This window comes from Tupaia chinensis, unplaced genomic scaffold (genome assembly GCF_000334495.1).
Source record: "Tupaia chinensis unplaced genomic scaffold, TupChi_1.0 Scaffold000066_1, whole genome shotgun sequence".
NCBI classification, from domain to species: Eukaryota; Metazoa; Chordata; class Mammalia; order Scandentia; family Tupaiidae; genus Tupaia; species Tupaia belangeri.
The window spans coordinates 4,920,128-4,946,154 of NW_006159525.1; the positions used below are offsets into that span (position 1 = coordinate 4,920,128).

Consider the following 26,027-nt stretch of genomic DNA (forward strand, 5'->3'; position numbering starts at 1 on the left):
ATGAAAATGAGTATGGCATTCATCTATGGTTTCAATGCACCCAGAATCATGTCAAGAATTTTACTGCGAGGGACCAGCCATTCACGTAATGGCTGTGTCGCGGGATTCCCATGTAGTTGACCACAGTTCGTGTCCCGGACCCGGTAGCTTAAAACTCACGCTGGATGCGTGTGTGTGCGTGCCCAAAATCTCCAGAGGAGAATGGAGGAGAAGGGATTGTGGCGTGGCCATCCCCCTGGGGGGGTGATTTCTTGCTTTCTGTCTCTATGTCTTTCCGGCAAGCACACGCGCCCTATGGCAAATGGCAAATATCTCTCAAAAAGAAAAAAGAATTTTACTGTGATTATTAGATACCAGCTGAAAACTCTGGACAGTTAAAATTGAGAAAAGATGATATGGCTCCATGTTTCGGGTCTTCCTAACAGCATTCTCGCCATTCCTATGCATTTTAACTCAAAATGCTTATTCTCAAAATGTCTCTCCGAAATTTACAACATTTCCCTTCCAATGCCCGTTTTCAGAGAGCTCATTGAGTATCGTTCTGTGTAATTCAAAAGTGAGTTTTCAAAAGCATGTCAGCCTCCATGCTTAGTGGGTGTGATCGGCCAGGCACAGGTGGAGATTAGGGACCACAGCAATAGATGAGATGGAGTCTCTGCCTTGTGGAGTTTGCTGTGCCTGGTGAGAGAGGATATTTATGAAAACTGCATTTGCACTGCTGGGTGCCAGGTGCTACATGGGGGGAAGCAGAGCACTGGGGAAGACCATGCATACACGAGGAAAACGAGCCTAGCTGGCTCAGGGGACATGTATGTATCACCAGGAGCCTGGAAGGTCCTTGTCTGGGTGCTATGAACTAGCCATCAGCTTTTGTACATATTTGAGAAAACTGTCTTTACTTTTCCCTGGGTGGGGAAGCTCTGGTCACATTCTATTATTGGTCATGGACTACCAATGCCATCTGCGATGGTGATTTGTTTACTAGGCATGTGGGTTTTTCTTGCATGGCCATTCAAAGCCAAACCGTTGCCTGACTTAAAGGATGGAGTTACTTACATGAAGACAATGAAGGACTGTGCCCGACTGGTCCTGGGACAGGTGTCCAGTGGCTCATCCAATCCCCATCTTAATTAAGTAACCAGCTCACATCTGATAACCGACCCTCCGACACATTTAAGCATGAAACCCTGACATGCGATGTAGCCCTAGTCTAAGAAGGTTTTTAGGGTTGGGCTTTATTAACTCAGCTTCCTTTATTAGAAAAATAAATAAATAAATAAGCCCAGCTCTTAGAGGACAGCACCTCCGTTTGAATGGAATGGGTTCCAAAATGAGATTTGAGCCAGAAGTCGGGAGCTTGTGTTGAACATGGTAGGTATCTAAAGTAGTCAGGTCCGTGGGTGGTATTTTCAAGTTATAATAGTCTCTTGGAAGACCCTGAAATTGTAACCTGTCTTCCTTTCTGAATAAATTGAGCTGGTTTCCTCAGATTCACCGATGGAATCTACATCTGATCTTATTAGGCTTTACATTTTCATTTGGGGGCTTGGTGCTCACACTGGAATTTGAAATATGGCATACTATGTACATATAAAACATTGCAAAGTTATGGAGTAGCCATTTTTCCTTTAGCCTGTGAGCTTGTGGATCATCTGCAAGAGTGCTTAACACAAAACAGCCTTCTGATTGTTAAGCTTTCTCATCTGATCCCTACCCCGCACCATTCTGTAATGGGGTAGGGGGGCAATTGTTCTGTAAGTGTAATGAGAGAATCCAGCTCTTAGAGAGGAGTAGGGATAAAACTTCCCAGTCAATGGCTTTCTTGGTGGGAGCACCACATTATACATGAATGGATGTCAATGTATCGATTCAGAATTCTTAGGGTAAAGTAAGCCTTGGGCTCAGCCCATCAGCTGCCCTTGCCCTCCACTCACAGAGAGCCCTTCCCCCGCCTTCCTTGCCTGCTCCTTGCTAGATCGGAATTCCAACCACAAACCCACAGAGCTGTGAATTGGGAGAGAGATGCCACCATTTCATTGGGGAGGGGAACACAAATCTTCTGTGTTTGCAGAACGACAATCTTATTTTTGTGCCTTATAAAACTACATTCAGAGCATAGCATAATTAAAACAAGGCAAGAATTCATGAACAAATGAAGCTTTTACTACATAGGCCAAAGAAAAGATAAATTATATGCCTGAGAGGTTTCACTGAGCTGCGATTCACACACACCAACGTGCTGGCAGGGACGACATTTTTTTTTCTGTCCTGCCACAACTGAACCAGCGCTATAAGATATGCATTTAAAAAATTCATCACACACACACAAGAAAAATGATCACGCAGTGGAAATTTGACCTTTATTGGTTAAAGAAAAAAAAAATCCACCAAGTTCCTCTAATCAACATGGTGCTTGCAGAGGTGTTTGTGTCGGAGCGGGATGATGGGGGTGCGCAGTTTGCGATGCACAGTTTCGTGCCATTTGAGGAGAATGTTCCTTTTCTTTTAAAACTGCCATTAAATTCTGCAGTTTGGTATTTAAACACCAACCTTGCACAAGATGGTTGAAAGGTAAATCATGTTTCTAGTCCTTCAAGAACTATGTAATCTAGCAAGAATCATAATTGTTTAAGGGACATCATGATAAACACATTGGTCCTCCGTGTCACCTAGGCTACAAATATTAAGAATATTCAGTGTTGGAACCAGCAGTTAACATAATGGCTATGTCGCTGGACTCCCATGTCGTCAACCGTGGTTCACGTCCCGGACCCGGTGGCTTAAAACTCATGCCGGACGTGTGTGCGTGCATGCCCAAGATCCCGAGAGGAGAATGGAGGAGAAGGGATTGTGGCGTAGCCATCCCCCCTGGGGGGTGATTTCTCGCTTTCTGTCTCTATGTCTCTCTCTGTCTGTCTGGCGAGCGCATGTGCCCTATAGCAAAAATCTCTCCAAAAGAAAAAGAATACTCAGTGGTTTTGCTCCCTCCTCTCCTCTTTCCTCATCAACACATTTCAGGCCATCGCCATGGTTGCCATGGTGGTGCACCTTCCATACTCACCAGAGCTGCCCAGCCTGTCAGTCGGCCCTGGTCCGGTGAGCTCGGACCTGCCAGTCCAGTCTGCCAGGCCACACCTTCCTTCTTGAAGCATCATCCACACCTGTGGCAGGTCCTCCCACCTCCGTGCCCCTCTGCCTCAATCTCCTTTGCCAGACCTCTCCTCCAAGTGCCGTTCCGCAGGCCTGGTCTCGGATGTCTTCTCTAACCACGCCTACTTCCTTGAAGATGCCCCTAGTCCATGGGTTGAAGCACGGCCATGTGCTGACACGTCCATGTTTACATCCTAGCCCAGATCCGTCCCTGCAGTCCAGGTGTAAGTGCGCAGCTGCCTCCTCTGCACGTCTGCTTGAATATCTGCTTGTCCATCTACATGTTTCCTGCGCATCTCAACCTCAGTATGTCCAAACTGGAGCTCCGCATCCACCTCTTAACAACAACAATTGCCCACGGGTTATCTACAGCTCCCGGGCTCAGTTAGTGACGACTCCATCCTGCCACTGCTACTTGGTGGTAGTGCTGCCAACGAAGAGCTAAGGTCTGAGGAGTCCACGTCTACGTGGCATTAGGTAGAGAATCAAGATGTAATGAGCGCTGTAGCCAGGGAGCCTGAGTTCCCTCCATGTCTCTGCCACCTAACTGGCTGTGTATCCTTGGACAAGTTATTTGATGTGTCTGTACTTGAGTTTTCTCACCTATAAATGAGGGTAAGTGGGGCCAGCAGGTGGTGTAGTGGTTGAGGTGTTGGACTCCCACATGCTCAACTGCAGTTCAAGTCCCAGACCTGGAGGCTTGCCTTCTCACTTTCCCTCCCTCTTGCTTTCTCTCTCTGGTGTTCATATGTGTCCTATGTCAAATTAAAATAATAATAAGTAAAATAAATCATTCTTTGAAAGGAATAATTACAATATCTAGCACATTTTCATTTCATTTACACTCATGAAATTATCAATTAATGAGAGAAGCCATGTAAAGTATTATATTGAGCACAGAGAAGTGGCATTTTGGAAGAAAGAAAACCCAGCTGTTATGAGTGCCATGACTTTTCTTCTGGTCTACCACTCCACTTCATACCTTGTGGGACTTTTTGTTTTTGCTAGAAAACACACACACTCACCAGAGAGACAGAGAGAGAAAGAGAAGAGAGAAAGCACCCCCCATGGGAAATGGTTGCCCCTCAAACCCGTCTCCTCCATCTTCCTTCCTTTAGGGATTTTGGGCATGCATGTACCTGTGCCCGTCATGTTCTTCAAGCCACTGCTATGTCTGGGACTGCTGCTGCCCGTGTGGGATCCAGCCCCTAACCACCTGCCACTGAGTAGTCCCCCCCTGGCGCTTTTAGAGTCCTTAACTAAAACTTTCAGACATAGCACAGCTGACTCTAAATTGAGACCTATTCCACCAAAGATAACTGGTCCTAATTTGGTTGAAAAGGGAAGAAACTGTTGTAAAGTTATTTTGTAAACAATAGTTTATTTATTTATTTACTTATTTACTTCTTTAAATGTCCCTATTATTGTCTTTCTAATCCCCACAAAGAGTAAACAACAGAATTTCAATGTCCATTCCCCAAAGCCCTGGTTCCTTAGCCTGGCTTTAAGGATCCACCTGTTCCTCCCCACCACCTTTCATCTGTTTTTCCAGCTGCATTTCCTACTGGTCCCTTAAACTTCTCTAGCCAGTCTGGCCAATATCTGACCCACACAGATGCCATCTGCTTCTCAGGATTTCTTCTGCCTGTATCTCTGTGTTTGCCAAAAATTTACTTTACCTTCAAGTGTCAGGTCCTCCATGAAGCTGACTAGATGTCCCCACTCCTAGGTGGTTTTCGGCCACGTGAATCCCTCTAGTATTTTTTATAGGCCACACATTAGGTCAACTTCTGTGTTAACATCACTGTGAAGGAACCACCTCATTAAAGCAGGGCCAACCCTGTAGCCTATGGTTAAGGAAGCCAGATCCCACAAAGCCGACTGCAGTTTGAATCCTAGCCTCAATGGCTTGAAAAACACACCAAGCACATGTGCATCTGTGCCCCAGATTACAGTAGGATGGGGGCGAGAAGGGTCTCAGCGTGACCACGCCATTACAAGACATTCTCCCTCTCCCGTTCTGTCTGTCCCTAGCAAGTGCATGTGCCCTCTGTCAATCAAATAAAAATTGAAACTGACAAGAGAATTCTTATATTTCAGTATTTTACACACGAAGAAACTGAAAGCTCAGAGAAGCCAAGTAACTTACTCCGAGTCACACAGCTACCGTGTGGCAAAGCCAGAACTGCCCATTCCCAAGGTCCGTGCTCTTAAATGCTCAACATCTCTGTTTTTACCAGTTACTTGAAACTTCTGCATAGATCGTAACTTTTAAACTCAATTGCAAAATGAAATAATATTAACTTGAGGGGGGACCAGCAGTTGGTGTAATGGCTCTGTTGCTGGACTCCCATGTAGTTGACTGTGGTTTAAGTCCCAGACCTGGTGGCTTAAACTCACGCCGGGTGTGTGTGCCTGCATGCCGAAGATCCCAAGAGGAGAATAAAGGAAAAGGGATTGCAGTGTGGCCATCCCCCCAGAAGGTGATTTCTTGCTTTCTCTCTGTGTCTCTCTGTCTTTCTGCTGAGCACATGCACCCTATAGCAAAAACCTCTCCATTATATTAAATATATAGTTTATATATATATATGAGTGTGTTTGTATATGTATATATATATATGTAAACTTGAAGAGTGTGATTTGAAAATGTTAATACATGCAAGATTGGAAATACCAAGTTAATCCCAAATTAAAAACAAAGACCTGGCTCTGTGGAATGGCAGTAATACGTTGCTCAAGAGAAACTGGGTCCTACATGGCAACCGTAATTTGAATCCCCAGCCCGGTTAGGCTGAAACATGCCAGGTATGAGCACAAGTGCCAAAGATCCGATGGGCTGGAGGACTGGAGGAAAGGGACTGTGGTGTGACCAGACCCTGTGGAGGGAGCTGTCCTCTCTCCTCTCTCTCCCTTTCTCACTCTCATGAGCACACATGTATATGCTCTATTATGAATGAATAAAGGGGACAACTAATTTTAAAAATAGAAGAATTGCCTCATTCCAATATTAGAAAGTCAGGTGAATTATAAACTGTGTTTTTATTTTGTTCCGTTTTGTATGTTATGCCAACAAGATCAGGCCGTTTTGACTGATAAAGAGAACTAACTCTCCACACAAGAGATGTCAGTGCAGAGGACAAGTCCATCTTAAATTATGTGAGTTAGGGGTAAGTCAGTACTAAGACACATTGATGTGGGACCAGCAGATGGCGTAATGGTTACATCGCTGGACTCTCACGTAGTCGACCACAGTTTGAACCCCAGACCCGGCGGCCTCAAACTCACGCCAGGTGCATGTGCGTGCATGCCCAAAACTCTGAGAGGAGACTGGAGGATGAGGGATTGCAGTGTGGTCCTCCCCTCTGGGAGGTGATTTCTTGCTTTCTGTCTCACTGTCTTTCACTGAGCATACATGCCCTGTAGCAAAAATCTCTCTAAACAACAACAAAAACACATTGATGTGCGATGTTTGCAGGAGCCGGGTGATGGAGACCTGTTTGGAGCCTGGTTGACCAGGGCGTGAGGCCAGACTCCCTCATTTACTAACTGTGTGCTTGACTCAAGTCATAATATCTGCCCTACTTTTTAATAATTCATTATTTCTAGGATTTGTAGTGAGCATTTTTATAGTTTATCTATGTTGATTTGTGTAATAATATGCAAGGTAGACATTTTTATCATCATTTAACAGGTACAGAAACTGAGTTCAATTACTTGCCCAAGGTCACAAGGCTAATTAATGGCAGTGTGTCTGCAAAGCCTGCTACACTTGGTCATTTCAACATCTTGTCTTTCCCTCCTTGGAAGGAAGAGTCTAACTGCCCTCGGGGTTCTTGTTAGGATAGAAGATGATGAAGATCACCAGTAATGGTACTACCATAATGCATTTTCTGAATTGTCAAAAACGTAGAAATGAAGTTAGGAAGTTGACCAAAGTCTTCCAGGGTGATAGGGCTGGAGGAGTGTATTCCTTAGGGATTAGCAGTACATGGTTTGTACTTTGGTTGCAAGAAAAATAACACACACCTACAGTCACATAGGACAGCAAATCAGTAATGACTTAGTTAATGGGAGAGTATACTATTTATTTTTTTTTAAGAATTATTTTTTTTAATTAAATTTAATTTAATTTGACTAGAGAGAGACACACAGAGAGAGAGAGAGGATGTGGGAAAGCAAGCCACTAGGTCCAGGACTCGAACCATGGTCGGCCATGTGGGAGTGTCAGCACCTTAACCACCACACCACCTGTTGGTCCCAAGAAAGTATACCATTTCTCATATACAGGATGATCCCTGGGGGCAGGGCAGTTTAGGTTTATTCAGCATATTCACAGCACCCAGATTCGTCAGTCTCCACCATCCTCCTCCCCACATTGGCCAGGTAGACAGGATTGGCGCCTCGTGCTTTTAGGTGACGGCCATAGTTCCAAGGATAGCATGTTGTTGTAATACCCTATCAAATAAAAGACGAGCTTCTAAGATTTCCTCTTAGATCTCATCGGTGAAACGGAGTCACTTATCCGTAGTGGAGTGCAAGAGAGATCGGAAAGCACATAACTGGCATTTCTGCTAGAAAGTTCTGCCAACCAGGTGACATGCTGCAGCTGGAAACCAAGCCTGGCATAATGCATGGCACCTGCTGGCATCTAATAATGTTTGTTCGATGAACCTGGCAGGAATAAGGTACGACTTCCCAAAGCATGTTAGGATGTGTTATTTAATGTCATTAATAGAAAGTGACTTCAATGTATATGCGATACGTATGTTTTCACTCCCACTGTAGATGTATCCATTTGTGCCATTTATTTGGTTCTTCTAATTCGATCTTTAGCGTGCTATATTGCTTGTCGGAGTTGAAATACCTCTCAAGAGTATTTCACAGTGAATTTTCAAAATGAATTTTAAGTTTGCTTCTCCTCTGATGTTATCTAATTCTGTCCTGCCAAACTCACAGTACCAGCTATGAGTTACTGAGTGTTTACTAAGTTACAGGAAGTGAAGTAACTTGCATAAGATCACATGGCTAGAAAATGGCAGAGCTGGGAACCAGCACATGGTGTAATGGTTATGTCGCTGGACTTCCACATAGTTGACAGTGGTTTGAGTCCCGGACCCAGCATCTTAAAACTAACGCCAGGCACACGTGCATGTGCGCCCAAGATCCCGAGAGGAGAATGGAGAAGGGATTGTGGCGTGGCCATCCCCTCTGGGGGGTGATTTCTCGCTTTCTGCCTCTCTACCTCTCTTTGTCTCTCTGGCAAGCACAGGAGCCCTATAGCAAAAATCTCTTAAGAAAAAAAGAGAATAGTACAACTGGAACTTGTCACCAGGGCCACACACCTAGCCACTGTACCCACATGTCCAAAAAGGAGAAGCACTGTGGGACTTCAGAAACACGTTTCATAAAATGTCTGAGGCTAGCCCGTCCCCAGCTGGTCTGAGGAACATCAGTTCAATGAGACAGCCTAGGGATGGGACTCCACCACCCAATAATACTGGGAAAATGACTTGCTTCATATTTTCTTCTGGAGATTTACAAGAGACATCAGCCTACTAGAGACTCTGAGAAGTCCTGTTGTAAGCATTCCTGTTTCATCGGTGTTTCTCAAACTGAATTATCCAAGTAGCTGTTAGCTGCCTAACGAGCAAAACATACCTTCCTAGAGCTGTCCTGGCAGAAAAGGGTGAGCGAGGCATTTGAAAACTAGCCCCCTGTAGGACACATCTAGCCACAGGTATGTTCTATTTGACCTACATGATGCTGTCAATAAGATTTTAATTAATTGAGTCTATTTCTAAATTGGAAAAGGTGACAGTATTTCAGTGAATTTCCTCATTGCAGACATTTCTGGGAAATGAGAAGTTTTGTCCTATATCCCCTGATGGGATGTGAATTGCAGCTGCCCCTTGAGAAGGGGCTTAGGCTCCCTTACCTCCAGTTCACCCAAGTCCCCACCCTTCCCTACTGTTTCCAACAATGGAGCCGTGCGCCCTTCATAATGCTTGCGTTACTGGTTTTCTTGTGCAGAATTGAGAATCGAGTAATATATATTCATCACAAACCACTTCACTGTCTTCACAGTACTTAATTTGAAGCTGCTTAAGTGACCATCTGGTTACTAGATTATAATTCCAAGCTGATAGTGAGTTCACAGGTGTTAATAGGAGGAGTAGGTACTTTAATTTATTAATTCAACAAATACATGAGTACTTTCTGTCAGAAATGATTTGGTTCCAGAGTATACATAGAAAAAGACACCTCATGGGAACTTCCATTCCACGGGAGGGACCAAAAATAAGAAAACAAACAAACAAAACAATTTCATAGTTTTCAATGGGCTAGGAGTTAAATAAGCAGAGTTTTGAGATTTAGAAAGAAAATGGAGAATGATCATTAAAATTGAGTAGAGTCAGAGACAGGAAGTTTGGTCTAATCTAAAATTTCAGGGGGAATAAAATGTGACTTTTTTTCCTTTCTTTGCATAGGCCAAACAATTCTTAGAAAAATCTTCTATCAAATCTGGCAATATTCAAAACCGTTTTCCTGCTATGGGGGAGAGTTTGTTAAACAGATGACAACATGTTCTAGGTTGAAGGTTATTAGCTTGTGTGTTTTGAGGCAGTCTTGGGTTTTGGGGTTTTTTTGTTGTTTTTTTTGTTTTGTTTTTCTGGGTATTTTTCCTCTAATAATGAGAAATTACCATTATTGGTCTGGAAGACGTACCTGTTGGAGCTAATCAAAATGGAAGAGCCTTTCACAGTCCCTTTTGTCCCATGCAGTGTACTCAGAGCCTCACTCTCTGTCACTCCTTGCCCACAGCAAATGTGTTTTTCCTCCTTAGGTCCTACATAGCTGGTCTTCAGAATGTGCCAACTCGTGTGTCCTCGGGAATATCCCCAAAGCAAAGGCAGCTGCCAAAAAAGAAGCAAGCTAGGAACATTCCACCAATTAGTTTCTACCCACATTTCTCTTGCTGTTGGGAATCAAACTGACAGATTAACTTACCCCGCAAGAAAGGGAGTTCCTAAGAGATAATGTGGAAAGCCCTCATTTAGAAAGCAAGCTGAATTGCCCTCTTTTCTAGACTTCTTTCACTCTATACCTCTGACTACAGCAAGCAGCTGTTCATTTAATCTTACAAACGTAGCCTCCCTGCATTGCTCAATAGCTACGATTCATTAGGCTCTACCACCTCCAGGTCCCGGGTTAGACTTCTGCTGTGAAGATGTCTTGAGTTTATGTCTACAAAGTCATAAAACAAAGGGTGATGTTACGATGTACGATAAGAATATTATCTATGATGTACGATAAGGAATATTATCCTGGATAATTGGGCCAGCCTCAGTTGGTTCAGTTAGTTTAAGAATTAGCAATTAGTATCAAATAAATATTGCTTCTCTCCTCCCAAGAAGAAAGAAAATGGATAAGTGAAACCTTTTAAGATCTATTTTAGATCTTTAAAACATCTTTACCCAGCTTCAGTTCCTCTCTTAGCAAATGTGTCAGAGGACAATGAAAGCCTAGATTTCATGTATTAGTGTTTTATGTTATTTCCCTCTGAAGTCGCTGATAATTTTTCATTCAGCTATCTAGAGCACTGGAAAACTTGCTGAAACCATTGCACTAGGACAGTACACATTTTAAAACCCTTAAAGCCCTAAAATGTGCGTACTTTTTTGTTGTATTTTTGTTTGTTTCTTGCTATAAGGCATGTGTACTTGCTGGAGAGAGACGGAGAAAGAGAGACAGGAGAAGTGAGAAATAAAGCCACCCTGGGGATTGCTATGCCACAATCCCTTCTCTTCTCTTTTCTTTTTGGGATTTTGGGCATGCACACACGTGTTTGGCATGTTTTTCAAGCCATCAGGTCTAGGACTAGGACCACAAAGTCACCCCTGTGGGATCCAGCTACCTTCACCACCACACCACCAGCCGGCCTGGAATGAGCAATTCTATATTTAATAACTTATTGAGAAAATGAGTAATATTTGGTCCATAAAACTTTAAAATAATCTAACTCTGTGTGCAACAGAAAAGTAGAGAAAAATCCTACAGGAAGGCTTTCGTATTGAAAATGCTCACCAGTACACTGGACCCCATAAACAGGGATGCGTAGAAGTAAGACAGTCTTAATATAATGGTAAGTGAAAAGAGTGGGTTTGGGGGCTGGCAGGTGGCATGATGGTTGGGGCACTAGACTCCCACATGGCTGACCATGGTTTGAGTCCTCGACCTGGTACCATCTCACTTTTCCTCCCTCTCTTTCTCTTTCTCTGCAAATTAAAAAGTAATCATATTTTTTAACTTTGACTGTAATTCTTGTTAGAAAGGGAGCAATGTAGTGAAAACTCCACAACATACGTAATTTCCTGGTTTGGCCACTAGACTGCATTGTAAGGCTGAGGAATCCTGAGTGTTGTGAGCTGGAAACTGCAGGGGTTGCCAGGATAAGTGGCCTCATCAAGGGGTCCTCTTTTTTCCCAATAATTCCTGATCTATGGGATTCAAAGCTTGTGTGGCAACTCCTTGTTCAGCAACTACGTTGACTTGTTTAGATGCACTTACTGCTACTGCGTACTCACCTCCAGTAGGAGATCAGGAGAAATCTGTGTGAGTTAGGCAGCTTTGGTTTCATCTTGTTTTTAGGTTTTGCCATAGGGCACGTGAGATCACTGGAGAGAGACAGAGAAAGTGAGACATGAACCTCCCGGGGGAAGGCCACATCACAGTCCCTTCTCCATTCTCTTCTCAGGATTTTGGGCACGCACACTCGCCCAGCATGATTTGCAAGCCACTGAGTCCAGGACTCAAACTGAGCAGCTGGCCACATGGGATCCAGCCACCTTAACCTGCACACCACCTGCTGGCCCCGGTCAGCTTTTGAAGCCCTTTATAATTGTCATTGCTCTTGGTTGTGCTTTTGTGACCGTTCCCTGTCTCCGCCACAGGCGTAATGAACACATCTGTACCCAGAGATATGAACCAGGCAGAGACAGTGGGGAAAATAAAAGCCCAGTCACCTGCGTTGATTGACCCTCCTTCGGTGGCTTTGAACTTTGTAGTAAAGTTTTTAAAAAATAATACAAACTACTTGGGAAATGTTGAAATTTGGTCTTAGCACCCCTTCCTGTTTGGTTTTTAATCTTGCTTTCGTTTCTACGCAAAGCAGATGATACATTCTGTCTTCAGGCATTAACCAAACCCTATTTTTCTTCCTGAATCTGACAGTGGTTCTGGACAGGTGAGGGTGCTCTCAGGTGAAGAGTGAGACGTCATACCTAGAGACCATTGTGGCCTCGCTAAGGAAGCCCTCCAGGCTGCATGACTTCCAAGGGGGTGGGTAGAGCAGACCGCCTCTTCCATCTGGGCAGCATGGCTCAGTTTTCTAACGATGGAAAGGAGTGGGTTCATGGCTTTCTGCGACGGTCAACATTTCTCGGACAAACTTGTCTGTGTTCAGCTCTACCCGAGGCACTGATTCTAGGTGTGGAGACTCACACTGAAGGCAAGGAGGGCACAGTGAGGGACTCCAGAAGAACCAGCCTTGTCACAAACAGTTCCAGACAGGGCTGCTTCAGCTCCATCACCCTGCCTTACCTGCATTTTCACTTCAACCCTCTAGACCTCGCTTAAGGGAGGCTGAAATCTCGTGGGCAATTTATAGTTGAAGGAAGGTGCCAGAGGTCCCACATGGACTTTATTATAGATGCTCCCATTACGATGAAGCAGCGTGATTTTTCAACATGACAAATTGAGATCCTACATCTAACTAGTGTTCCTGTCTGCTCTTTGAAGCCGGCAGAAAGGAAGCCTATAAGCTTCTTACACAGAGATGAAAAACAAGCTAACACCACGAACACCTGTTTGTTTAAAACAGAGTTTCCAGGAATTTCCTGGAGAATGTTTCTGCTTCTAACATGTCTGTTTGCTCAGAACAATCCAGAGGCCTGAGAAGAATAACAAAGACATATTTGTAGTCAATGACAAAGATTATTCTGCCAAAAACACACTTAAAGTGCTGGCCCGAAGGCTGGGTCCTCCAGTTGACATTTCTGATTTTTTTTTTTTTTAGAGAGAGATTTTTGCTATAGGGCACATGTGCTTGCCAGAGAGACAGAAAGCAAGAAATCACCCCCCAGGGAGGATGGCCACACTGCAGTCCCTTCTCCTCCATTCTCCTCTTGAGATCTTGGGCATGCATGCACATACACCCAGCATGAGTTTTAAGCCACTGGGTTCAGGATTCGAACTACAGTAGACTACATGGGCAACCAGTGACATAGCCATTACACCAACTGTTGGTCCTCCCTATAGCAAATTTTTAAAAAATACATAAAATTAAATAAATTGAATTAAGAAATAATTTTATTTATACATCTATATCATATATAGAGAATTACTTAATTTGTATATGCACATATTTATGTATTATTTTATATGTGTGTGTGTATATATCTGTGGAGTGTTTCGGAGCATTCACAAGCAAATGGCACATAGATTCTTAGTCCTTTTTGTATTCAGAGAGTAATATAATATACACTCTGTTCTATTCCAGACTTTTTTCAATTAACAGAACTTTCTACATCTGTACACAGAGAGCTTCTTCACTGGTAACACCTGCCAAGTAGTCCACTGAAGGACCGTATCATGATTTAACCAGGACCTTATTAAAGACCTTCGCTTGTTTTCTAATGTTGCACTATTACCCTTGCTGCAATGAATAATGTATTGTGTATATTTTTTTACTACATACATCTTATTTTACACATGTGTGAATTTGGGCTTAGAATCCACTTTCAGAAGTGGAATTGGTTAAAGAATGTTTTGTTTTGTTAATTTTGGGTAGATAATGTCACACTGCTCCCCAGCAGGGTTGAATTGACTTACACTTCTACCAGCAGTGAATGAGTGCCTTCTTCACTCTAGCCTGCCAAATGAATGTTTCTGTAAACATCTGGATGTTTTGACTTTACGGCCTTTCTTTTCATGACTTCAAGATTTTGAGTCATAGATGCAAAAGCCACAATCTAAAATTATAAGACTTTTTCCATGTTTTCTTCTAGTACTTTTATCCATTTGGATTTTATCCTGGTGTAGGACTGAGTCATGACACCAATTGATTTGTTTTTCTAGGTGGCTACTCTGTTGTTCTTACATCTTTTATTAAAAGTCTTCCTTGGGCAGCGAGTGGCATGATGGTTAAGGTGATGGACTCCCACATGGCCAATTACAGTCTGAGTCCCTGATCTGGCAGCTTACGTTCCCTCTCTCTCTCACCCATGTGCCCTGTAGCAAACTTGAAAATAATAGTGATGATAAATAAAATGAAATAAATAATCATTTAAAATAATCCTTCACATCCATAGATTTGAGGTGTCATCTTTGTCACATACTAAATTCCCATCTGTCTTTGGGCAAAATATGTTGGACAGCTGATGGTAAGAAAGTAGAAAAATACCTAGCCAGGCAGAGGGATGGAGGGAAGAGAACTTGAAAGAGGGAAGCCCTTGGCAAAAAGCTGACATTTGAATAAACACCTGGACAAGGGAGGTAAGCAAGTCAAGAACGCCTGGTCCTTAAAAGCTTTTAGCCTCTAAAATCATTTGGGCCTGGACCCAATCCCAGCTCTGCTTGATGACCTTGGACAAGTTATTTATTCTTTCCATGCCTGAATTTATTCATCAGTAAAATTGGAATTACAGCTAGTACCTATTTCATGGGATCCTTGTAAGAATTAAATGGGATTTTTTAACTATCTTAGATTTAGGCCTGATGCCTAACAGTTGGTCATTTTTATTATTATCACAGACCTTTTCCTTTTTTAAAAAATTTTTATTTGGGGCATGTAGATGGAAAGAAGAAAATAAGACTGTCGTCATTAGCAGGTGGTAGCATGTTCTTCTTAGAAAACCCCAAGTAATCAAGAGATAAGCTCCCACAGTGAGTGAGTGACAGGTCGGCAGTGGTAATACAATGCTCTGTGACACTGGACCACACAGGGAAGTCCCGGAATTGCCCCCGTGGCCTCTCCCCATGGCTGCTGGGTGCACATGCTCATGTGTGTATGAGTGTGCGCCCTCGATCTGGGCTGACTGACACAGGGGAGACTGCGTTAGTGATTGCCAGAAGTGAGAAAAAAGTGGACATGGGATGTGGCTATGCCTATAAAAAGTAGTATGAGGGACCAGCAGTTAGCATAATGGCTGTGTTGCTGGACTCCCACGTAGTCGACCGCAGTTCGAGTCCCGGACCTGGTGGCTTAAAATCACGCCGGGCGCGTGTGCGTGTGTGCCCAAGATCCCGAGAGGAGAATGGAGGAGAAGGGATTGTGGCATGGCCATCCACCCTGGGGGGAGGGGTGATTTCTCGCTTTCTATCTCTCTGTCTCTCTCTGTCTGTCTGGCGAGCGCACGCACCCTATAGTGAAAACCTCTCAAAAAAAATGTAGTATGAGTTATCCTCGTGGGGTGGAAATGGTCTCTGCTTTCTGATGTCAGTGTCAGCATTCTGCTTGCAACCTTGTGCTACAGGTTTGCAAGGTGTTACCACTGGGTGACAGGGTACAGGCATTTTTCTCTACTGACTGCCTGGGAATTGACAACAATTTCAACATTAAAAACTTAAAACTGTGTCCAGCAGGTGGCATGGTGATTAAGGCACTGGACTCCCACATGGCTGACCACAGCTCAAGCCCTTGACCCAGGGGCTTGAAAATCACATCAGGAGATTATACATGTGTGTGTGCCCAAAGTCCCTTAGAGAATGGAGGAGAAGGGATTGTGATGTGGCCGTCTCCTCTAGGGGATGATTTTTCAGTTTCTCTCTTTCTCTCTCTCTCTCTCTCTCTCTCTGGTGAGCACATGTGTCCTATGGCAAAAACCTAAAAGAATAAAATCTTAAAAACAAAGTTAAAATAAAACAGTTTATAGGAGAGTAGCATAGAGCCACTCAAAATGCCTGACGGTTCTGGAATAGTTCAATGATTAGCATGTGGTATTAAGTGTGAATTAACCCCCTACTCTATGATCGATATTCTGCAGCCATGAATTCTTGAGAAATGCATAATATAAAGAAAAATAACCTGCGGTCAGAGAGCGGCGTGGCAGTAAACACAGTGCTCCGTGAGGCTGATCCACATGGAGTGTTCCGGGTTTGTGTTCAGAGACGCCCCTGAGTACCTGGGCATGCCATGCCCATCCCATGGGGCTGGCTGGGACTGGAGGGGAACCCTGACATCAAGACCCCATGGGGGGTACTGTCTCTCTGTGTCTGTCTTTGTCTCTCACTCATGGAAGAAATAACCAAATCCATAGGCCACCCGGCAGTCTGGTAATTCATTTGTGGTTGACTTCACGCTGTGTTCCATTTTGCTTCCAGAAAGTTCCGCAAATGCTCCCTGTGTCTAGCCCTGGGATCCACTGCCCCTTGCAGCCCTTGGTAAATTCCCAGACCAGGCAGGAGCTTGGGCGACCTCGCACAGACCCTTCCATTCTCTGCAAGGAGCACTGCAGAGACTGTGGCTGGGAGACCGGAGTAACTCAGAGCGGGGCACCCAGCCTAGGGCTCAGCATGGCTGCCTCCCCCTGCCCCACGCCCAGCTTCTTAGAGCCTCTGCCCACTGCCCAAAGCAGCCAGTGCCCCGTCACCTTCCACGCCCTTCCTTCTTGGTTTTCTCCGTAGCAGTCCTCACCGCCGTGTGCGAGACTTATGGTCTGTGGTCTGGTTTTGTTTTCGGCTTTGCTGGTATACCGTCTCCCTGAGCGTGGAGCCCAGGTCTGTCTCGTTAACGGCTGCCTTCGGTGCTTGGTTCATGAGGACGAGAGGCAGGCGAGTGATAATGCCTGCTTCCCTAGACCTTCATGACACTGCGGAGCTCTCTAAACTTGCCGTGACTTAAAAGCCCTGCTCATCCAATGTTAAACTGCGGTCTCATGTCCATTTTAACTGCCGTTCCTATGCTTTCAAGAACGGGGCCTGGCTTGATCCATGGCCTGAGGTCCTTGCTCAGGAAGGGTGGCTGTTCCCTTTCTCTCTTCTTGCCTCGCCTCCGTGTGAGTCTGGGCAGGAGGACTGCAGGAAGGGCTCCGGTCTCGCTACTGCCTCTTGTTCTCTCCTGAGTTCACCTGCTCTTGGTTGGAGGCTTTCCCCCATGAAGTCTCTCCAGGGCACAGGGGGCCCTTCTCCACGTCAGAGTTCCCAAGAACTCCCCATGCTTCTGCTGCTGCTGGGTCTCGTGCACCAGCCCCTTGGTGATTCGTGGCAGGGCTGCCGGGCATCGTCCATGGCTTCTGACTCTGGGATTCCACACTTGCCCAGTCTGATGCCAAGTTACCTTCGAACCACCTTGCCCCTCACACCCCAGTACATCGGCTGAACTGAATAACCTACCCCCAGACCCATTCACCTCATTCTTGCCTGCATTTCCCGGCTCCTTCCTCCGTCACCCGCCCCACCCTGCGTGTCTGCATGGCCCAGGGCGGCTGCTTCGCTGCAGGCCTCCTGCATCCTTCTAGTCTGTAGTGCTCAGTCTGAGTGCACGCTGGCATCTCCTGGGAAGCTCTGAAAACAGACGCCTGAAACTTGTCTCCAGAAATTCTGATTCCATTGACCTGGATCTGAGCATTGGCATTTTTTGGAAAACTGCCCGGGTAGGGAACCAGATAGTGGCGCAGTGGTAAAATGTGCTGATTTGCGTGGCTGCCCATGAGGGAAGGTTCCCTGTTCTTGCCCAGAGACCTTGAGTATCCTGGGCACGTGTGTGCCTGTGAGCTGGGGCTGGTTGAAGCTGGGGATGGATCATGGCATCAAGACGCTTTTAGGGGTGCCGTCTCTCATTCATAGGAGAAATAAATCAATAGACTTAAAAAAAACTGCCCAGGTAATTTTAATATGCAGCCAAGGGCCAGCAGGTGGCATGGTGGTTAAGGTGCTGGATTCCCACATGGCCAATCATGGTTCAAGTCCCTGATCTGACAGCTTGAAACTCACAACAAATAAATAGATAAATAAATAAATGTTAAGGAAAAATCTGCACAGCCACACAGACTCCGTAGGCTAGCGGAGTTCACTTACCTCATCGTCAAAGTGCTTATTCCCTCTACTCGCTTTTAGCCACCATGAGACTCTAAGCACTTAGAGGAGAGGAATGTGTTTTTATTCATTTTTGTAAATCTCTCAGGGCTCACCATAGAGCTAATTAAAAGTAATAATAATGGCTGGGACCAGCAGATAGTATAGTGGTTATGTTGCTGGACTCCCACACGGTCGACCACAGTTCAAGTCCTGGACCCGGTGGCTTAAAACTCGTTCCAGATGCATGTGCGTGCATGCCCAAGATCCAGAGAGAAGAATGGAGGAGAAGGGATTGCGGCATGGCCATCCTTCCAGGGGGAAGTGGGGGTGATTTCTTGTTTTCTGTCTCTGTCTCTCTGTTTCTCTGGTGAGCACATATGCCCTATAGCAAAAATCTCTCTTAAAAAATTATAATAACAATAGCTAACATTTATTGAATATTTACTGTATGCTAGCATTTTTGTAAATCCTTTATGTTGATTATCCCATTTATTCCCCCAACAACCGTAAAAGGCAGGCGCTACCCATTGCCTGCTTTACAAATGAGCAAACTGAGTTACAGCTGTTAGGAAACGTGCCAGGTCGCACAGGTAGGACAGAGTCTGAGCCAGCTGGCTCCAGAGCAGATGCTGACCCTGTGGAACATCTACACAGTCTGTGTACTTCCAGTGCCTCCATATAGTTCCTGAGCGGAGATGGAGTGGATGAATGGAAACGAATGCTTATTGCTAGACAGCACCTTAATTAGACCTAGTGGGGGGTTTCTCAGTCTAGATTTATTTCTTGTAGCATTTTCTTTTTGTTTTGTTTTGTTTTTAGATGTGCATGTGCTCTCTGGAAAGAGAGAGAGAAAGACGGTGTGAGAAAAGTGGGAAAAGTGAGAACTCACCCTCCAAAGGAGGTTGACCACATGCAATCCCCTATCCTCCATTCTCCTCCTGGGACTCTGGGCATGCACACAAATGTGCCAGCATGATTTTCAAGCTGCCAGGTCCAGGACTCAAACCATGGATGGCCATGTGGGAGTCCAACTCTTTAACTACCACACTACCTGCTGGCCTCCCTCTTGTACCATTTTCATAATGGCCCGTCTTCAGTACACCTGTTCAATTATTGATATAGTAATTTATTGACAGTTTTATTTAAAATTTACTTTATATTCAGCTTTACCTAAGAAAAAAATAAAACATCAGAGATGTGATGTTAGAAATATTTTTCCAATACACATTTTTTTCGTTCAGGCTGCCGTCAAAGCCCTGTAAAGTGAATGCCTTGTAAACAACAGAAATTGACTTCCCGGGTTCTGGAGGCTGGAAGTCTGCGAGCACGGTGCCAGTGTGGTGGGGTTCTGGCTGCAGACTGATGACTTCTCGTTGTGTCCACAAGTGGAAGAGAGAAGATTACTCTCCAGGCTTGCTTTAATAAGGGCACTAATCTCATTCATGTGGGTCCCACCCCCATGACTCCGCGACCTCCCCGAGGTCCCACCTGCTAATGCCATTGACAGTGGGGATTCGGATTTCAGTGTATGAGTTTGGAAGAAATACAGACATTCAGACCACAGCACACATTAGACAAATAGCCTTGTGTTTGCGTGTGTACACACACCATCTAAAATAAAATCCTCCCACGTGGAGGTATACCAGCACTCAAGGGCTACAGACAGAATTGTCAACCTTTGCTTTTACCCGCCAACTTATTGACTTGGATCCTAATAATACCTTGGAATTATACCATTTGCTGTTCATCTCTTCTAGTGTATTTTTCACCTCTCACACAGTAGTCTTCATCTCAAGAAGTTTGACTTGGAGTTTTAAAATATGTCTTCTGTGTTGCTACCTAACTTTTTAACCATATGGAATACATTGGTGAGCACATATGCCCTATAGCAAAAATCTCTCTTAAAAAATTATAATAACAATAGCTAACATTTATTGAATATTTACTGTATGCTAGCATTTTTGTAAATCCTTTATGTTGATTATCCCATTTATTCCCCCCAACAACCGTAAAAGGCAGGCACTACCCATTGCCTGCTTTACAAATGAGCAAACTGAGTTACAGCTGTTAGGAAACGTGCCAGGTCGCACAGGTAGGACAGAGTCTGAGCCAGCTGGCTCCAGAGCAGATGCTGACCCTGTGGAACATCTACACAGTCTGTGTACTTCCAGTGCCTCCATATAGTTCCTGAGCGGAGATGGAGTGGATGAATGGAAACGAATGCTTATTGCTAGACAGCACCTTAATTAGACCTAGTGGGGGGTTTCTCAGTCTAGATTTATTTCTTGTAGCATTTTCTTTTTGTTTTGTTTTGTTTTTAGATGTGCATGTGCTCTCTGGAAAGAGAGAGAGAAAGACGGTGTGAGAAAAGTGGGAAAAGTGAGAACTCACCCTCCAAAGGAGGTTGACCACATGCAATCCCCTATCCTCCATTCTCCTCCTGGGACTCTGGGCATGCACACAAATGTGCCAGCATGATTTTCAAGCTGCCAGGTCCAGGACTCAAACCATGGATGGCCATGTGGGAGTCCAACTCTTTAACTACCACACTACCTGCTGGCCTCCCTCTTGTACCATTTTCATAATGGCCCGTCTTCAGTACACCTGTTCAATTATTGATATAGTAATTTATTGACAGTTTTATTTAAAATTTACTTTATATTCAGCTTTACCTAAGAAAAAAATAAAACATCAGAGATGTGATGTTAGAAATATTTTTCCAATACACATTTTTTTCGTTCAGGCTGCCGTCAAAGCCCTGTAAAGTGAATGCCTTGTAAACAACAGAAATTGACTTCCCGGGTTCTGGAGGCTGGAAGTCTGCGAGCACGGTGCCAGTGTGGTGGGGTTCTGGCTGCAGACTGATGACTTCTCGTTGTGTCCACAAGTGGAAGAGAGAAGATTACTCTCCAGGCTTGCTTTAATAAGGGCACTAATCTCATTCATGTGGGTCCCACCCCCATGACTCCGCGACCTCCCCGAGGTCCCACCTGCTAATGCCATTGACAGTGGGGATTCGGATTTCAGTGTATGAGTTTGGAAGAAATACAGACATTCAGACCACAGCACACATTAGACAAATAGCCTTGTGTTTGCGTGTGTACACACACCATCTAAAATAAAATCCTCCCACGTGGAGGTATACCAGCACTCAAGGGCTACAGACAGAATTGTCAACCTTTGCTTTTACCCGCCAACTTATTGACTTGGATCCTAATAATACCTTGGAATTATACCATTTGCTGTTCATCTCTTCTAGTGTATTTTTCACCTCTCACACAGTAGTCTTCATCTCAAGAAGTTTGACTTGGAGTTTTAAAATATGTCTTCTGTGTTGCTACCTAACTTTTTAACCATATGGAATACATTTGCATTAATTCTTTTAGTGTCTCTCTGCCAGTTATTAGACCCGTGTCAGCTCTGGTTGGTTTTGATTTGATGTAAGGCACCTTATGTTGCAAATGCCAAATATTTGGCACCATAAATTATTTTGCAATAAATAGTGATATGTTAAGATTATGGTTAGGTGACTTTAAGTTGTACTAGCTTAGAAAGGAGGGGCCACATGTGTGGCTTAGTACATAGCCACTAAGCTTAATTAAATTGGGACCAGCAGGTGCTTGGTGGTTAAGGTGCTAGATTCCACATGGCCAGCAGTGTGGTTTGAGACCTGAATCCAGAGGTTTGAAAAGCACACTGGGCACATATGAAGAGAAGAGAATGGGGACCAGCAGATGGTATAACAGTTGTGTCATTGGACTCCCATGTAGTCATCTGTGGTTCAAGTCCCAGACCTGTTGCTCTGAAACTCACACTGGGTGCATGCGCAGGTGTGCCCAAGATTCAGAGAAGAGTGAAGGAGAAGAGATTGTGGTGTGACCATCCCCCATGGGGGGTGATTTCTCACTTTGCCTGTCTCTCTCTGTCACTCTCCAGCAAGTACATGCACCCTATAACAAAAAGAAAAAGAAAAAAATGAATTAGTTTTATCTGCAGGACCTTTCAGTAATTGCAATAGTCAGTCCACATCCATTTATACTGGGTTTCCAGAATCCACCAACCCCAGGGGAAGAAGTATAAAATCTAGGATCTAGATGCACTGCAGTTTTACTTTACAATAAATAATCAGAGGTCCCACTCTCTGCTGTTGGGGGAAATGGTCCAACTAGACAGAAATGCTATGTCTTCTGTGGGCTTCTGGCTGCTCACACACTGGGCATTGTTAGAAATCCCTGTGAGGAAACAAACGGGCTTCCTTCCATTCTGCTCTAAGTCAGGGACTGGCAGCACCAAGACAAGAAGACAGATGCTTGGGGGAAGGCAGAAGCCACGGTCTCGGGATGAAGAAGGGGGCTCCTTGGGGTTGGGGGTGGGAGTGGGGAGCTGGGTAAGAATGGTGAGTAGGGAGAGGATACTCAGACCAGGAGCAGAGTGGAGTCGGCGTCCCTCACTCTGCCCACTCCAGACCAAGCTCCCCTCTGTCGGTACAGAGCCCTGTCCCCTGGCCACCTGCCCCAACGTGTTTTTTACATCACCTGCTTCCCCTACCAGTGTACCAGATCTTTCAGACCCAAAGACATATCTGCAGGACCTTTCTAATGAAATCTTCTTTATTTTTTTTTGCAAGAATATTTATCAAATTATAAAATGTACATGCTTCTTGATGCAGAAATTTCACTTTTGGTAATTTACCCAAAGAAAATAAAGATACATGTGAGTGATTTAAAATCAAAATATGTCAGGGCCAGCAGGTGGCCAAGTGGTTAAGGCACTGGACTCCCACATGGTTGACCCTGATTCAAAGCCAGAACTCAGCAGCTTGAAACACACTGGGCATGGGTGTGTGTGTGTGTGTGTGTGTGTGTGTGTGTGTGTGTGTGTGTGTGTGTGTGTGTGTGTGTGTGTGTGTGTGTGTGTGTGTGTGTGTGTGTGTGTGTGTGTGTGTGTGTGTGTGTGTGTGTGTGTGTGTGTGTGTGTGTGTGTGTGTGTGTGTGTGTGTGTGTGTGTGTGTGTGTGTGTGTGTGTGTGTGTGTGTGTGTGTGTGTGTGTGTGTGTGTGTGTGTGTGTGTGTGTGTGTGTGTGTGTGTGTGTGTGTGTGTGTGTGTGTGTGTGTGTGTGTGTGTGTGTGTGTGTGTGTGTGTGTGTGTGTGTGTGTGTGTGTGTGTGTGTGTGTGTGTTGTGTGAGTGCACGCACGCGCGCGCCCAAAATCCTGAGAGGAGAACGGAGAAGGGATTGTGGTGTGTCCATCCCCCCGGGGGGTGATTTCTCAGTTTCTGTCAGTCTCTCCGGCAAGTGCACATAGCCAAGAGCAAAAGAAAATCTCTCCAAAAAAAGGAAATACATGAAAATTTAGACTATGCATTCCAACACTGGTTGACACACCCTGGATACAAGCCTATGAACACCATAGGTGCCTCAACAAGAATATTAATGAATAATGTTATTAAAACAGTGAAATAAATACGTGAGATGTGATGATTGCAGGGTTACTTTATATGAGAAAACAGACAGTGCCCTCCAGCCAGCACCCTCCCGTTTACGTGAAATGTTCACTCCTTTCCTTCCATGGGTCTACTAGTCAGATGGCACGTGCATACTGAGGGCCCTCTGTGGGTCTCACTGTCTTTGGTATTTGGGAACCAGCACCGAGTGAAGTATGGGTCACCTGGAAGGCCATGATGCATGTTTGCATGTTTCCTGAAGACCTAGTAGATCTGACCCCGGTCTTTGCCAGACTTGCAGTCTAATGGGGAAATGATAGTGAAGAGAGGGGCCGCCCCTGAGTGTGACGAACTGCCTCTGCCACAATAATGGGGATGGCGGTGAGGGAGGGGAGTGTCAGCGGGACGTCTACCGAAGGCCTCTCCGAGGACGCGGCATGTCAGGCTTGGAGAATGAGTGGCAGTTACCTCCAAGCCGGAGGAGGGGCAGAATGTTCCAAAGAACCAGGCGGTTGTACATAGCCTACGGTACGTTTGAGAAACCCAAAGAAAGCCAGATAGAAAATGGAGAGAAGGGGAGAGGCAAGAGAGGTTGGAGACGTGGGCCGGGCCAGATCATGGAAGATGTTAGAGGTCCCATATCAGAGTTTGCCTCGGAGGCCTTTGGGGGTGGTAGGATGGGGAGGGTGAGGTTTGTTAAGAATGGATTGAAGAGGACGAGAGCCCCAGTAGGCAGGGCAGGGAGCCGTTGAGTCATGAGGGAAACAGACAACCGTACCTTGTCCCAGGCTAGGGGAGTAGACATAGTAAAAGGAGGATCGCTGTGGAATGTGGGGTACCCGTGGGTAAGTTAGAGGAGAAAAATCTGTCCCCATACCCTGTCGCTGCACAGATACACTCCCAGATCCCAACAGTGGAGTAGTTGTCTTAAAACACCAGCACTTTGTTGTTGTTGTGGGGATTGTGGGAAATCAGATGGAACTCTGAGACCAACATCCACATCATTAGACAGGAAGACCAGAAGATGGCGAATATTGGCATCATACAGAGAATTGGGAGAAGGGGGTTCTTATGTGTGTTTATTCCCCTCTGACTCCAAACAGTGTCCCTCCAACCAACTGCAAAGGCTGAACATGTTGGAAGGAGGGGGACGGGAAGGAAGAGGGACTCTCACAAGCTCCCAATTGTTCTGCGTGCTCGTGGGCAGAAAAAGTATGGCTGGAATTAGGGGGTCAGGGGGAGAGTGGCGCAAAGCAAAAATATGACTTTCAGAGTCCCAATTCAACACATTGTAACCGTGAAAACTCCGTCTCTCTCCTAGGACGTAGTGGACAGGAAGGAAAAAGGACAAGAAATTGGAACCTCGAGTTGCTCTGTCCCTGGGGAACCAGAGGAGCTGGAGGTTGCCAAGGAGGGCTCCCAGACAACAGATACAACCGAGAGTAATCATTCCATCATGAGTTTCTTTAAAACTCTGGTAAGTTGTTTATTCCATCTTTTCCTCTCAGTACCATTGTCCAAAGTTCTGTTTATTCTAGCGGTGATGCATAGTTCAATGTTATCGTACTAAATGGATTTTCTATGATGCAGCTGGAATATGAGCAACCAGGGACAAGAGGTGCTTTGTAAAGAATTGCATTGGGTCGTCGTGAAAGTCACGACACCTTTTTGCATAGAAAAATGCATCATGACTTTCCCGATGACCTAACGCATCAGGCTTTCAGAGAAGGCGCTCACAGAGCCAGGAACCACGATAGGAGAGGAACGGGAGTGTGCAAGCTACACCCAAGAGCGGGTTTGTAATGGAGTTCTATCGTAGTTGGATGTCTTACGATCATTGACCAGAAAAGTAATTGGAAAAAATAGCCTTGAGTTTTAGCTATCAAAGCATTTCTGCCACTCCAATGGCCAACCAGCACTATAGAAATCGTTTTTCATCCTGTTCCATCTATCACTTTAATTGGATAAAGACAGGGCATTTTTTGCTCATCTCTAACCCCCCAGCACAGGGCCCACAGCCTGGCACATGCCAGACACTCAAAAAAATGATAATAATAATAACAACAGCTGAAAGAAAATGCTTAACTAAACAGACAGCTCCAAATATATTCAGACTACCTTGAAACGTAAAGACTAACTTCAAAAGACAAAATGAAAAAAGTCAGCAATGTCCCACAAGCAGCAAAGGATGGCACATGGGTTTGAGTGATGGTCAAATGGACATAGTCTGTGGCCTCCCAGGGGACAAACTCTTGAAGGATGAATGTGGTCAAACTCTTGATGGATGTATAAGATTTGATGCATTCCATTATAAAAAAATTAGTCTTGTTAATCTTTGTTTTACCCAGAAGTCTTTGGGT

General features: G+C 44.9%; 1 protein-coding gene across 1 annotated transcript in view; it reads left to right on the top strand.

The window, feature by feature from the left end:
- BCAS1 (brain enriched myelin associated protein 1) overlaps nt 1-26,027 on the top strand; it is a 134,359-nt gene that overhangs the window by 59,597 nt on the left and 48,735 nt on the right. The window contains 1 exon segment of the mRNA XM_006141900.2: nt 24,989-25,144. Within this exon segment, the coding sequence (XP_006141962.1) occupies nt 24,989-25,144 (156 nt within the window).